This window comes from Apodemus sylvaticus, chromosome 21, assembly GCF_947179515.1.
Source record: "Apodemus sylvaticus chromosome 21, mApoSyl1.1, whole genome shotgun sequence".
In the NCBI taxonomy this organism is placed as follows: domain Eukaryota; kingdom Metazoa; phylum Chordata; class Mammalia; order Rodentia; family Muridae; genus Apodemus; species Apodemus sylvaticus.
The window spans coordinates 12,249,541-12,263,082 of record NC_067492.1 but is presented as its reverse complement, the minus strand read 5'-3'; the positions used below and the strand labels follow the sequence as shown (position 1 = coordinate 12,263,082).

The 13,542-nt window shown below is 50.0% G+C and overlaps 1 protein-coding gene across 1 annotated transcript in view; it reads left to right on the top strand.

Moving 5' to 3' along the window:
• Gan (gigaxonin) overlaps nucleotides 1–13,141 on the top strand; it is a 55,851-nt gene extending 42,710 nt beyond the window's left edge. The window contains exons 10-11 of the mRNA XM_052166213.1: nucleotides 2,408–2,517; nucleotides 2,598–13,141. Of these exons, the coding sequence (XP_052022173.1) occupies nucleotides 2,408–2,517; nucleotides 2,598–2,779 (292 nt within the window). The 3' untranslated portion in view covers nucleotides 2,780–13,141. The remainder of the gene's footprint in view (nucleotides 1–2,407; nucleotides 2,518–2,597) is intronic.
• The last annotated feature ends 401 nt before the right edge of the window (nucleotides 13,142–13,542 follow it).

Sequence of the window (13,542 nt, the reverse complement as noted above, 5' to 3'; positions counted from 1 at the left end):
GGGAGCAAACCCTGCTCTTGACCGCCACCTTAAATCATGGTCCAGCCTGGAGGCAAACCACACCAGTAACCTAAAGAGAAAGTGCAGTGGTGTATGTACTTACTGAGCAGCCATGACAGGGGATGACAAGGACCCTGAGGACGGTGACGGTCAGGCTGGGATATACTAGGTAAGAATACATGTGTGTACGAGTTGGAGGCCACATTCCATATTTCTAGCCCCAGTAAGCCACTTGGGAGCAGGCTGGACATGTGACTCAGGAGAGAACATGATGGGGTCTGGGGGCCCTCCTCCGTACCCCATAACCTGGGCATGTTATCCCGCACTTAGGCAGTAGAAGCAGAAGAACAAAAGCTAACGGCCACCCTTGGCAGCTCAGTCTGGGCCCTGTCTCAGAAAGGGAAAGGAAGAGGGAGGGGAGAGCCAGGAAGGAGAAAGGGGGAGACTTGTAGCGGCTTAGCTTTGTTTTATAATCTTGGGCAAATTATCTTGTTTCCTTATTTCTTGGAACTTAAAATAAGGAAGCTATGTGTTTTGTGACAGTCAGTGAAGAGTTTGTTGATGTGAGTGGTGTTCTTTATGAGGTGTTTCTTTGTGGGTAGTTGACATCGGAGGCCACTCACCTACTATGCTGGTTCTTTTAGCTGCTGTGCAGCAGAGTGGAGAGGCCGGGGTGTCCCCAGGACAGCGTGCACCGTCCTGCACAGTGGGGCCTCAAGGCTGCTCAGGCGGTGGCTGTGATCTGGCATGGCTGTAGGCTGTTAGCAGGAGATGGGTCAGTTTCCTGAGAGAACATTACTACATGGCAAAGCCTAGAATTTATTTATCTCTTTGAAGGTCAGAGAACAACCTTTGCAGGAGTTGGTTCAGTAATGTGGATCCTAAGGAGCAAACTCGGGTCAACAGGTTGCCCAGCAAACACCCTTACCAACTGAGTCATATCTGTTTGAAGTCATTTTTTTTTTACATTGATTTATGTTTACAAGTGTTTCCCTTGCATTCTGTGTGTGCCACGTGTGTGCCTGTGGAGGTCAGGAGAGAGCATCATATCCCCTAGATCTGGAGTCTCAGATGCCTGTGAGCTACCCACCATGTGGGTGCTCGGAATTGAACCTGTGTCTTCTAAGAAAGCAACAAGTGTTCTAAACCACCGAGCCACCTCTCCAGCCCCTGCAGTAAATTTAGACTGGCAGAAATGCTTCCAAAAGCCAAGGTGTCCCGTAAGCCACTCGCTTAGCCGCAGGTGTTAGTGTCCCCTGATCAGAGCATGCACGTCAGCTCGCAGTACTAGCTGAGTACAGACTGGCTTCAGGGTCACCCACTTCCCACCAGCGTGGCCCTTGCCTCAGGTCGGCCTGGGTTCTAGTTGCCAAGAGTTATGCTTCCTCGCTGTCCATTAGCCTGTGATAGCCCATCTTTCCTGACCTTGACACTTGAAGATGGGTCAGGCATTTTCTAGAATGCCTTTTTTTTTTAACAGATTTATCTCATTTTTATTTGTGTGTGTGTTTTCTAAAATGAGCGAATTTTCGAATAGGTGTTTGCAAAAGAAGGCACATGAAGTGGCCAGTAAGCTCTTGCCAAAATACCCAGCATAGTTAGAGATTAAGGAAATAAGTCTTCAAAGGACTGAGGGCGCCAAGACCTAGTGAGCATAGCAGCTGGAATTCCCATGCCTTACTGACTAGAAAACAAAGCAGCGTTGTGCTTCGAGAAGAGAGTATTTTCTCATCACTCGCGGGACACATGCCTCTTCCATAGAATCCAGCCGTTCACCAAAGTCACCAAAACCCAGACCCAAACAAGGCTCACCTAAGGTCTCTGACTGTTGTAGTGACAGCAGCCCAAGCCACAAAGCATCCAGATGAATGCCTGCAAGTGTGGGGGAACTCTAGCCATGAGACGCGTACCCCTGGGCTGTAGACATGCTCAGTTAGTAAGGCCACTCGCTGCACTTGCAAAGGGCCAGATTCAGTTTTCAGTACCCACTCCAGTGGGCTGTTACTGTAACTCCAGCTCTAGGAGTTTTAACCTTGTCTGTTGGCCATGGGCACTGCATTAATACACATATACCTACCTACACACACACACACACACACACATACACAATTAAAATTTTAAGTAAATAAAGCAGTGTGTGAGTGATAGAAGCTGAGCGTGACTGAGCGCCAGGGGCTGTGGTGTGCAGCGGAGACAGTCCCACTCTGTGAGAGGCACTGTCTGAGCCTCTCCTGTCTGCCCTGACAGTCACTACAGTCGTGGTCCCTGCGAGGGCAGTGGGGGTCGAGAGAGGCAGGGTTCAGTGTGCTGATGGCATGCTGAGCAGTGTTGTCCGTTTGTCTTCCTAATCATGTCAGCTGTGCGTACTCGTGATTTCCTGAGCCGTGTCTGTCGGCCTTGCTTCCAGGTGGATCTACCTTAACGATCAGAACCTGTGCATCCCCGCCAGTTCCTCCTTTGTCTACGGAGCGGTCCCCATAGGAGCCAGTATTTATGTTATCGGAGACCTTGACACAGGTGAGAAAGCTGCGATGGTTTCCCGGGGCTGCTTGCTGTGGCTCGGGGCATCTGCTCAGCTCTGCCCCTCTGTGCTTTAGGTACCAACTACGACTATGTGCGGGAGTTCAAGAGGAGCACGGGCACCTGGCACCACACGAAGCCACTCCTGCCATCCGACCTTCGGCGCACAGGCTGTGCAGCCCTGCGCATAGCCAACTGCAAGCTCTTCCGCCTTCAGCTGCAGCAAGGCTTGTTCCGCATCCGGGTCCATTCCCCTTGAAGAGGAAGAGGAGCCAACCGTGAGATCCTGCCCCAAGCGCATCCCACGCGTGCGGCTGGACGGCAGCAAGTGCAGAGAAGCGGCCCCATCTGCTGTGTGCTGGGCTTCCGTATGGTTACTCTTTGGTGGTTTTTTAATGCTTAGGAGCTCAGGCTTCTGCCCCTGTCTGGAGACCGTGTACTGTTGAAAAACTACCTGGGAGGGATCAGTTCCTCCAGCCCGATGCGTCTGTAACCAAGGCTAGTGAATGTCCTAGGAGGAGGGTGTGGGGGCTTGGTGTCATGTGAAATATCAAAGTTAAAATCCTAAGGTGCATCTTCCCAGAAGGGAACTCTTAACCTGACTGACTGCTGCGTTCCAGTGTGTGTGGCTGTGGTCAACAAACAACAGAATCCATATATGCAAGCCAACATCCCCAGCGTACAAGGTTGCCCTTGTTCTGCGTGTGTTCTGAGGGCTAGAATGCCTGGCCCTGCCCAGTAATCGAGGTTTGTGCAGTTAGGTCCCATTTACCCTTAGTGCTCTGTCTTAAGACTCTTAAAAACTACATTCTGATGAATTGAAACTAAGATAAAACTCCTCTCTGGCAACAGTCTACCTTAGTAAAGAGTCAGTCACCTGAGGAGCTCCGGTCCGAAGCCTTTGTGTGAGCTTAAAGGAATTGCTCACTGTGAAAGATGCTGTGCCAGGCCAAGAGAGTTCTGGAGCGGTACTGAGACCGATCGGAGGGAGCGCAGACACGCCATTCTTCCCTCCCATCTGGAAAAGCAGAACTGTTTTCTTCGCTCCGGGCTGCTAGTGCAGAGGAGGTTTTAGACAGAGTCGGGCAAAGGAGAGTTCCGCTTTGACTAAAAACAGTGAGACATTTAAAAAAAAAAAAAAAGAAAGCTGTCCAGATAAAGTGTATAGGGATCAAAAGGTCTGCATCTGATCTGTCTGAAAGCACACTCAGTCCTGTTTACTGCTGCTTAGAGCTAAGAGCTTGTCTTTGAATGCAGGTGTGTGTAGAATTGTGTCTTCATAACAGGCCGCTCCCAAAGGTAGGAGCTTAGATGGATTTTGCTCCCAGTAATGTTTGGCTGGTAGAATAAACTACCTCAACTTAATTTTATTCTGTTCCCATTAGTACCCTCCCTGCCCCCTTCCCCATCACTTGCCCCACTTTCACCCTCCCGGTCACTTCCCCTTAGTAAAAAGAATTCCTTAGTTAGTGGGATTTTTCTCATAAGATGCTTTGTTTTCCATTTAGATTGTGGCACCTTGGGGTGAAATGAGGCACTTGGCACACTGTTATTTCATAGTGTGCAATATCAAGTTTCTAGTCAACTTGATAGAGTTCCTCATTTCTGTTTCTTCAGATTTCTTTCTCTTAGAGTATGAGTGTAAAAGGCAACATTGTATCTTAGTGATTGCTAAATGTATAAGTACATCCTTTGGTTATATTGGAGAACAGGAATCTCTTCTGGAAACTTCTTACGTGAGATGTTTATATGCAATTAAAGTGCATATAAGACATCAACCCTCTTTTCCTAAAAGGGTGGCCTTCTCACACCTGCTGGGAGTCACCTGCACTAAGAATTTGCTAAAAAGAGGCAGGTGGGGTAGGGTGTGAAGGGCAGGACCCAAATCCCGACTGCCATGGCCAGAAGCAACTTGGCAGGAGGTGGTCTAAGGTTTATGCCTTTCTGTAGGCCAGGTGTGCACACATTCATGCCATCCAGGGGATGCGGTGTCAGTCCACACCAGGCTTGGGTTGTGACGGGTTTTGGCCATGTGTCATGTTGACACGTTTCCCCATTGGGAAGCTTTCCATCAAAGAAGTGACTGCAGAGAAACGCTTTCTGCTGTTGCAGAGATGGTGGCTTCAGAGGTCAGAGGAGAGAAACTGCCGAACAGGGCAAGGTGACTGTGGTGAGCTGTCTGCACAGGGCAGAGCCATGGCGGGCCAGAGCAGAGAGAAACTGCTATCCAGGACAGCTGGGGTAATGGCTCTGTTTTGGTTGATTTTTGTTTGTTTGTTTTTAACTCCTAAAATTTAAAATTCTTCTCAGTCTGCTTCAGGACTCTCCAAGGAGACAGTTCCTTGTTTAGAGTGACAAGTGTAGGTGGTGTCGCCAGCGCCTGGTGACTTGGTCAGTTCACTTTAAAAAAACAAAAAAAAAAACACAAACAAAAAACAAAACAGGTGTTCAGTTCAGTTTATTGACACAATAGCTACAGAAATTAATGTTTTGTAAAATAAATCTGCAACTTGATATGGGATGCAATATCAACAAAAGCTGCTAAGTGCCAAACTATTATTTTGTATGTGTGCATATGTGTATGTGCGTGCGTGCATGCATGCGTGTGTGTGTGTGTGTGTGTGTGTGTGTGTGTGTGAAACTATCTTGTTGAAGAGTAGGGCTGTATTTAATTTTATTTCAATGTTTCAGAGTCAGTCAGACCTCTTCATAACTCCTCTTCCAGCATTGTGAAGTAGCTCGTAGCTCCTGCTGCGAAGGCTTCTTTCACTACCCGACTTGTGTCTCAGCGTCTGAATGGTCCTTCCCTCCTCTGTAAGGCGCGTTGACCAGATGCATGCTGTTACATTTGGCAACTGAGGCTAGACCTTAAAATTTGAAATGCAAACATCTTCGGGGGAAGTGCAATTTCCTTTTACTGGAAGGTTGTCTCTCAAACTCCAGCAGGCAGGGCAAGGCGCTCTCCTGAGCTGGGCGTGCTGCTTGCTTGCTTGCTTGCTTTTCTAACATATCAAACACAGATTTTTCAAAGATGTAAGTGTTTAATTTGAAATGAAGTTTGTTTGTTTGTTTGTTTTAAATCTCAAGAGTGCTTGTGTCCTGTGAGAAGAAAAAGTATGCAGGGTGAGCGAATGTGTGTGTATGTGCTGTGCCCCGTGACTTGAAAGTCTGTCTATGTTTACTTTTGAATTGTAGTCACAAGCTACATGCACTACTGTCTCCTGGTGCTTCCGATAGGCCCCTGAATCCTTCGACCTTCGGTTACACACCGTGTCAAACACACGTTGTGTGTCACTGTGGAACTATTCATAGACAGTAGCCAGTTTTGCTAGGTTGCATCTCTCTTCCTTTGTAGGATTTTACAAATGTATTTAGCAGCTAGTGTTTGGTTCTGGACAGGGCCAGTCTAGGGCTGGGCACGACTGCTCGGAGGAGTCGTGGCTCTGGTTGGACTTTGCACACGATCCAGCAACCAGAAGACCTGGGGGTGTTCTGTGTCTTGTCTGTGCTGGAGCAGGTGTTCTGTTCCATCACTCTGAACACTGCTGCTGAGGTATTCTGATGTCCATGAATTCAAAGGTGTCATTTTCTTCTTTATGAGTGGGCAGAGGCCACCCCTAAGTGGGGGTGGGGGATGGGGGGTGAAAGTCCTTGTTGCCGTGCCTCGAGTTTTGAAGGGCCACCAATCAGTGTCTGGGGAAACAGCTAGCACCTCTTGAGGGCTCCACTTAGCATCAGCCACCCAGTACACTACCCCAGGGGTCCCAGAAGTTCTCCATGGAGTACAACAAGCCCTGCAGTGCTGTCTTCTAGAAGGCTGGCTTTCCTGACTGCGCAGCCCTCCTGTGGCCAGTAAAGACATTAGATGCTGTGGGAAGGAGTGAGGCTGCTTTCACTGTATGCACCTAGAGGCCCAGGGCTGCCTGGGAAATGCCCAGAGAAGGGAGAAGCAAAGCTTCTTTGTGACAGTGACTCCCCTTTGGCTGAGGAAGCCAGCGATTGGTGGGGCACGACAGTGCCTGCCCTGCATCATGCAGCAGATACTGAGCAACTCCCAAGAATTGTGCTTGTGTTTCTGGGACCCTCACAAGGAAGCAGGTGGAACTCCGCCCTCCCTGTGTGGTTTATGAAGTCACTGGAGCTTGAGTGAGGGCCCTACCTCTGTGACTTGCTCTGGGTGTGTGAGCAGGTACTGAGTCCCAGCACCCCAGCCTTCATTGTAAGCCTCTGCACTAGGCAGAGAATGTTCTCGTCAGTTCTGCTGGGTTTTAACTGAAAAGCTGTGTGCGTTGATGGGCTGGCCTGTGAGGCAGGAGAAATAAGACAGAATCAGAAATTCCAGGTGCCTCATGTGCCAAGCACACGCCCATGCCTTCGAGTGCTTCCGCGGGACGCACTGTTGACAGTGCGTTGAAGCCCTGTGCGCTAGCACGCACCTCATGTCCACCATGTTAGCATTAGGTTGATTCACGGCATCTTATAGGAGCTTAGAGTCGGCTCCAGAACTTTCTGCTTTGATCCTTTCATGTCTGAGGTGGGCGTGGATGCTGTCCTCCTCCTCCTCCTCCAAGGGCTTTCAGATGTGAGCAGCAGCCAAGTGCGGAAGCCAGACCTCTGGCTGCCCAAGGGTAGTCTAGCCAATTCAACAGGAACTTGATTTTTTTCTTGGCACACAGGTGTTTTTATTTCTAAAAAGCATGCATCGCTCGTAGTATAGTTTCAGCTTCTAGAACGGAGCCTTTCCAGCCAAAGAAACTGAACAACCTTTGCTTCTGCCCATCAGTTAGCTGTTGGAAGGCTTGGACTTTACTGAGTAGTGTCTTCTGGAAACTACATGGGGTTTGCTCATAAAGACTAAAGCTAACACTTCACTGAATTTTCCCCATGCAGTCAGAGGCGAGGAAAACTGCCTTGGCACATTGGGGGGTCTTTCTGCCTTTTGAATTGTCCCCAAAGACTCCTTACAGCTCCATTAGCTATACACATACAGTTATGGGGCAGGCAGGCGAGCAGGCCCTTTGGCCCAGCGTGGAGAGGAACCTCTGCTCAGGAAGAGATCTTACTCCTGCTGCCTATAAAGCCGTGCGGAGCTGAACTGTAGGCTCAGCTACATTTTTTTTTTTTGCAACTATGAGTAGCTCTGCCTTCTGCCTGGTGAATTCTGTTCCTTCTTTTTCTTTTAAGCATTGTAGCACTGACGGTAGATTTGGGGGCCCCACTCCATCATTCTTCCTCATCAAACACGGAGAAGATACACCTTAGACACTGGTGCTAAATTTCTTCTAGTAGCACGAGAGAGGTCTCTGTTGCCTGCTGTATGGCGTTTCCTGGTGAGTTGGATGGGAGTTGCTTCCATTCGTTCCCGTCCTTAGTGTCTGTGGTCAGTTACCTCACGATGTAAAGTTGGACTTGGTTCCCTGACAGATGAGAAGAATTCAGGGTTCTGTCCTGTCACGAAAGCCTGGAAGCAACTAGTGAGTGGCCTGAGGAACTGCTTCCTCTAGGGCGTGTTTTCCATCCCCACCCCCACCCCCTTTATTAGGCACTTTAAACCTAGAGGAGCAGTAATTCTTCTGGCGCTACTGCAAGGCGATTACTTGAAACTCATCTTGAACTTGAAAGAGTCATTTAAAAGGCTGTGTTTTCCTGTAGCAGAAAAGTAGCACATGCACACAGACTAGAGGCCTTTTTTCTGTCCCTGTTAGGATCAGAGAAGAGCGAGTGCGTGTCTGCTTTGACACAGTTTGTAACCAAGGCCCCTGAGGCTGCTGTTAGGATATTTGAAAAGTGCTTTTGTTTCTTGGGAGTTTTTCTTTGACTGGCTCCTCACTTCATTCTCTCCCCTTCAGTCCTGATAGACCAGATGTCAGAATGAAGCAGATGTGTTCCAGGTTCAAGACCAAGGTTGACCCAAATTACCTCAAGTCACGGTCTGCTTAAAATCATGGCTGGTGTGATTTGTCACACACAATGGGATGCTCCTACACTTCACCATGCATATCAGTTCTCCACACCACCAAGTAACAGATCCTCAATGCCCCAGCCTCTGGTCCCCACCCCCCATCCCCAAGTCAGGATGAAGGAACTTGGCAGTTGGAGACCCTCTCCCAGGAGTTAGCTCTCACAGGAACGGCCATTTCTCAGGTCACAGTTGGACCTGGCCTACTTAAATGGCGCAGTTGAGTGATCATCAGAAGTCAAAAGAACCCTGTTCTCTTCCCAGGGCCCAACCTCAGCCTCCCCTCAGGGCCCTGCAATTCCCTCATAGGCCTCAGCTCCCCTCACAGGCCTGCATGCTTAGACTAACTAGAGAACATCACGCAATAGCCATTAAATGTGGGTGCTGATGCTCCTCACAGTTGGCCCAAAGAGTAGAAAATTGCAAAGCCTTTCCTTGGGTGGCCATATATGGCAGCGTCTGAGCCCAGCTGTGCTGGCAACAGGAGATCATGATTTTGGTGAGCAGCCCCCAAGAAAACGAATCCCCCCTTCCTGCTGTGGCCCCAGATTCATGGTTTCAGTTGTTCCTAGGAAGTCACCTGGGACTTGAACAGGTCCAGTTGTCAGGAACACAGGCTCTGGAGTTGGAAAACCCAGGGTTGCAGACTTGTGTCACCTGTCTTTCGGTCTCAAGACTCAGTTCGTCTTTGGAGGAAGGGCAGTGTAGGTTTTGACCTTTGTGAGCTCCCAAGAAAGGGTGACTGTGGAGTCTGGGCTGCTGTGTTACATGTCAGGATGACTGTGGAGTCTGGGCTGCTGTGTTACATGTCAGGGTAACTGTGGAGTCTGGGCTGCTGTGTTACATGTCAGGGTGACTGTGGAGTCTGGGCTGCTGTGTTACACGTCAGTAGCTCAGTAGCGGTGGCACCGCTGCCTCTTTGGTCATGTCTACTCTCCACACAGACAGTGCTGTGAGACACTGGGCCAGCAGGGCACTGGGTGGAGCTGAGCATCCCTGGCTCCTGTCCCTCCTGGCCCAGGGTCCACCACCACCTTAGAAAGCAGCTGACATCTGTTTGTGCTTAAAAAAATCCTTTCCCTTCTGGACACACCCCTCACGTGTGTATCAGAAACACCCCCAAGACATGTGCTTGAGTGTTGAGGAATTACCAGCAAGCCAGGCGTAGTGGTGGGAGACAGATGCAGGTGGAGCCCTGTGAGTTTGAGGCCAGCCTGGTCTTTAGCAAGCGCCAGGACAACTAGAACTACATAGAGAAACCCCATCTCAGAAAACAAAAACAGAAACAAAAGAACATGGTCAGCACTCTCTTTTCTGAACTTGTCTAGCAGAGTCCTCTAGGGTCTTTAAAGTCCTTTACCAAGGTGCAACTTTTTTGTTTTCATGAGAATATCAAATTTGTCATCTAGGTTAGCCAAGGAAACTGGGTGTTTTCTGTACTGATGGTTGAGGCTTAGACTTCATCTTCTTCTTTGACTTGGGTATTGTATCTGGAACCTACTGCCCTCTGTGCCCGTGTGCTGAGGCCATGACCCAGCCTGGAGGGGTGTAGGCAGGTGTGCAGTGTGAACCCCAAGCAGCCCGGAGCCAGCTAGCCTCTCAGCAGGTGACCAGGTCTGGTGGTGGGCGTACAAAAGAGCATTTCAGGCCAGTAGGCAGAAGGCAGAATTTTATTGTCTTGTTTATTTATTTTGTGCATTTTTTCTCAAGTGTTTTGAGTGAAGGGCTTAAGCCTTCTGCCTCTGCTCTCATCAGGTGGAATGGCGTTGGGGTAACAGGGAGCCTTCTGTAGTTCTGACTGATTGTGTCTGCCGACGCTCCCGGGCGGGGGGACCCTCGCGCTCAGGACAGTCTGTATGGTGCTCTGCCCACATCCAGAGCTCTCGCAAGCCAGGAGCTCTGGGGACTGTTTATTTAGTAAAAAGGAGCCATTCCATGAGTCCTGTGAGGTGGTCCTGCGTCCCGTCCAGGCCTTGGCTCATGCCGTCCACTGCTTTCCCTCATTTTGGTCCCTTGACTATGGCCACCGGCCACCGGCCACCAGGCAGTCCCTTCCCAGGGTGCCTCATGGTCTGCCTTTCCCTAACAGTCCTTTATTTCCAGAGATTTCTTTAAGCCATAATGCCCACCAGAAGCATCATGTTTGGTTGGCACACCTTTTGTTTTGAGCTCCTTGCTGCCCACCCTACCTTAGGCTGGGAAGTGGCGCTCGCTCGTGTGCTCGCTCTGTCTCCCAGGCTGGGCTGGCTGCCCAGGAAGGTGCTTGGTGAGTTCGGCCAACCTCCCCTGCGAGTCAGCGTGGTTCTTTGTTACCTCTTGTGAAACATTTCCCAGGAGCCCATTCTTTTGTTCCTACCCTGTCTCTCCTCTGGTGAATGCGTGCTGTAGAGCCCCTCAGCCCTCTGGTAACAGTGAGCCTGGTCCCTTCAACCCTGCCTGGAAATGGGAAGGAGCTCTATGGCCATGGGAAAGCAGCCTCAGCTGGTGAGAGCCAGCTCCCAGCTCCCCTCCGCATCCGCATCCTCGCATTCTCGGGGCACTGGGCTGTTTTCCTGCTGCTGGAAGTAGGCTGAGAACAGGGTCCTCCCCGCAGCCCTCCAAAGGGAGGGATCTGGACCTGTTCATCAGAGCATCCTCAGCATACACCGCTCATTTTCAAGCCCCCCCGCCCCACCCTTCTCCCCACCTGGTTTTCTAGTTGCTTGAACTGTGTCAAACAGAAACAAGGAAAGGAGAGTCAGCCAAGTGGCTTAACAGATAACGCTTGGTGGCCTGAGTTTAATTCCCAGAACCCATGAGGTAGAAAGAAAGGACTGATTCCCACAAGTTGTCCTCTGGCACGCGCACATACACACACACACACACACACACACACACACACACATACACATATATTAATGAGTAAATGTAAAAAGAAAATTAAGCCAAGTGCTGGTGGCACATGCCTGTAATCCCAACACCCTGGAGGCAGAAGCAGGCAGATCTCTGAGTTCGAGGATAGCCTGATCTACAGAGCCAGGACAGGCAGGGCTATACAGAGAAGCTTTGACTCAAAAAAAACCAACAAAAGAAAAAAAACTAGAAAAAAGGAGAGAGCGGTAACTCCCGCTCCCCGGCCCCAGAGCCTGGGAGTGGCAGCCTGCCCAGACCGTGCCTTCTCAGCCTCTGACCATGCCTTCGTGCTGGCGCTTCCCACCAGCCATCCCTGGCAGCGAGAGAAACATCCGCCTGCCAGTCCCAACAGCTTCTGGGTCAGCACCCAGCATAGCCAAACCCATCTCCAGCCTGGAGCAACTGGAGACTAGAACAGGAGTCTTCTGCCTTCTCTGAGGCCACCACAGGCTCTCTCAGAGTCAGGGGCCAGCACCAGGCCACACACACTACCTCAGCATCTCGCCTCTGTCACAGCATTGTGTGGTCGCAGATTGTCCATCAAGATGTTCTCAGAGCCTGGTGGCCTCACAGAAGCTGGCTGGCACCCTCCCCCCTGCACTGGCCGCGCAAACCGCTGTGGGATTCCTTCCTGCATCCCATGGCCGCTCCAGCGAGCAAGCCAGGCCTCCATCTCCCGCCCTGTTCAGCTCTGCCGTAAATACACCTCGAACCCCCAAACTGAGTACAGTCAGAAGTGGGACTAGCTTGTCTGCAGTGAGAAAGGGACCACGTTTTCATAGTTTCATCACAGGGGTCTTTGTTTCAAGGGAAACTCTAGAAACTACATATACAATGCTGATGACTGTCGTGATGCCTAGAATAACTCACAGAACTTGACTGTAGGCTTTGTATAAACAACAATAATAAAGAACGTAGGGCTGGAGAGACCTCACAGCGCTCACGCGGAGGCTCACGGCTGCCGATAACTCCAGCTCCAGGGGATCTGATGCTCTCCTTCTGACCCCCTCAAGCACGCACGCACGCACGCACAAAGAAAAGCAGGTAAATAATAGATAACTTGGAAACTGGTACCCAGGGCAGAAGTATCCTCAAACTTAAAAAAATAACTAAGCCTTTACCCTCTCTGTCCTGCAACAACTTCTAGGTGGTACCGTAGGGTTCAGCTGTATCATTTAGAGGTCATCCTAATCCTTCGGGCCGAAGGACTTTATGTTAGGCGCTATACCAAGTGGCCTTCCGTGGAGAAAGAAGTCAGGCATGGTGGTGACTACCTTTAATCCCAGCGTTCTGAAGGAAGAGCCAGGCAGATCTCTTGAGTCCAGGCTAGCCTGGTCTACAGAGCAAGTTCCAGGATAGACAGAGCTACACAGAAACCCTGTCTCAAAAAATAAAATAAAATAAAAGTAAAATAAAAAGCTAACAACTAATTAAATAGGAAAGAAAGCACAAGCTGCCCATTGCTTAACTGAGTAGCCTGTTAGTGACTTTTTCTGCTTGTGGGGTCCCGTGGGCTCCTCTCATTCTGAACCCACTTGAGACCTAGCTTGCATTTGTACCCTCCTTCCCGGGAACTTCCAGGTCATCAATGGCATGTGGCGATACTTCCTCTGACCATGTTGTCCCATTTGTAAATTGTGACAACCACAAACAAAGATGGTGACTTCAGTGGAAGTGCTGACTGCATTTCACGGTGAGTCCCATAGTTTGTGCCCAGCGCCGCCGGCCCCCCTTCCTTGCCCCTCCCCCAGCCTAGAGACTCCCCCGTACTTGCTCCTCGTCCATATCCAGGCTGCAGATACCACAGCCCAGGCAGAACGCCGTCTGCGGCAGTCAGAATGAGATCTACCCATGACGCACAATGAACGTGGCAATTTGCTGATTTCCTGTCTCTAGTGTGTGTGTTCTGCTAGGACAGAAAACTGTCAAACCCATTGCAAAGAGACTGGCCATCCCCAGGCTGGAGACCACCCTTCCTGGGGCCCTGCTTCAGTAGAGAGGTCTGCAAGGACTCTTACTGTGTGTATTGTGTATTGAGCACTTGATAGTAATTACCCCTGCAAAAAGCTGGTTCCTGGCACATTGCTGGCTTACCCTGTGATGCTTCTCCTACCATAAGGCTAACTCCATAAAAACTGTATACAGACCAGGTTTCAAAACTACCATACCAA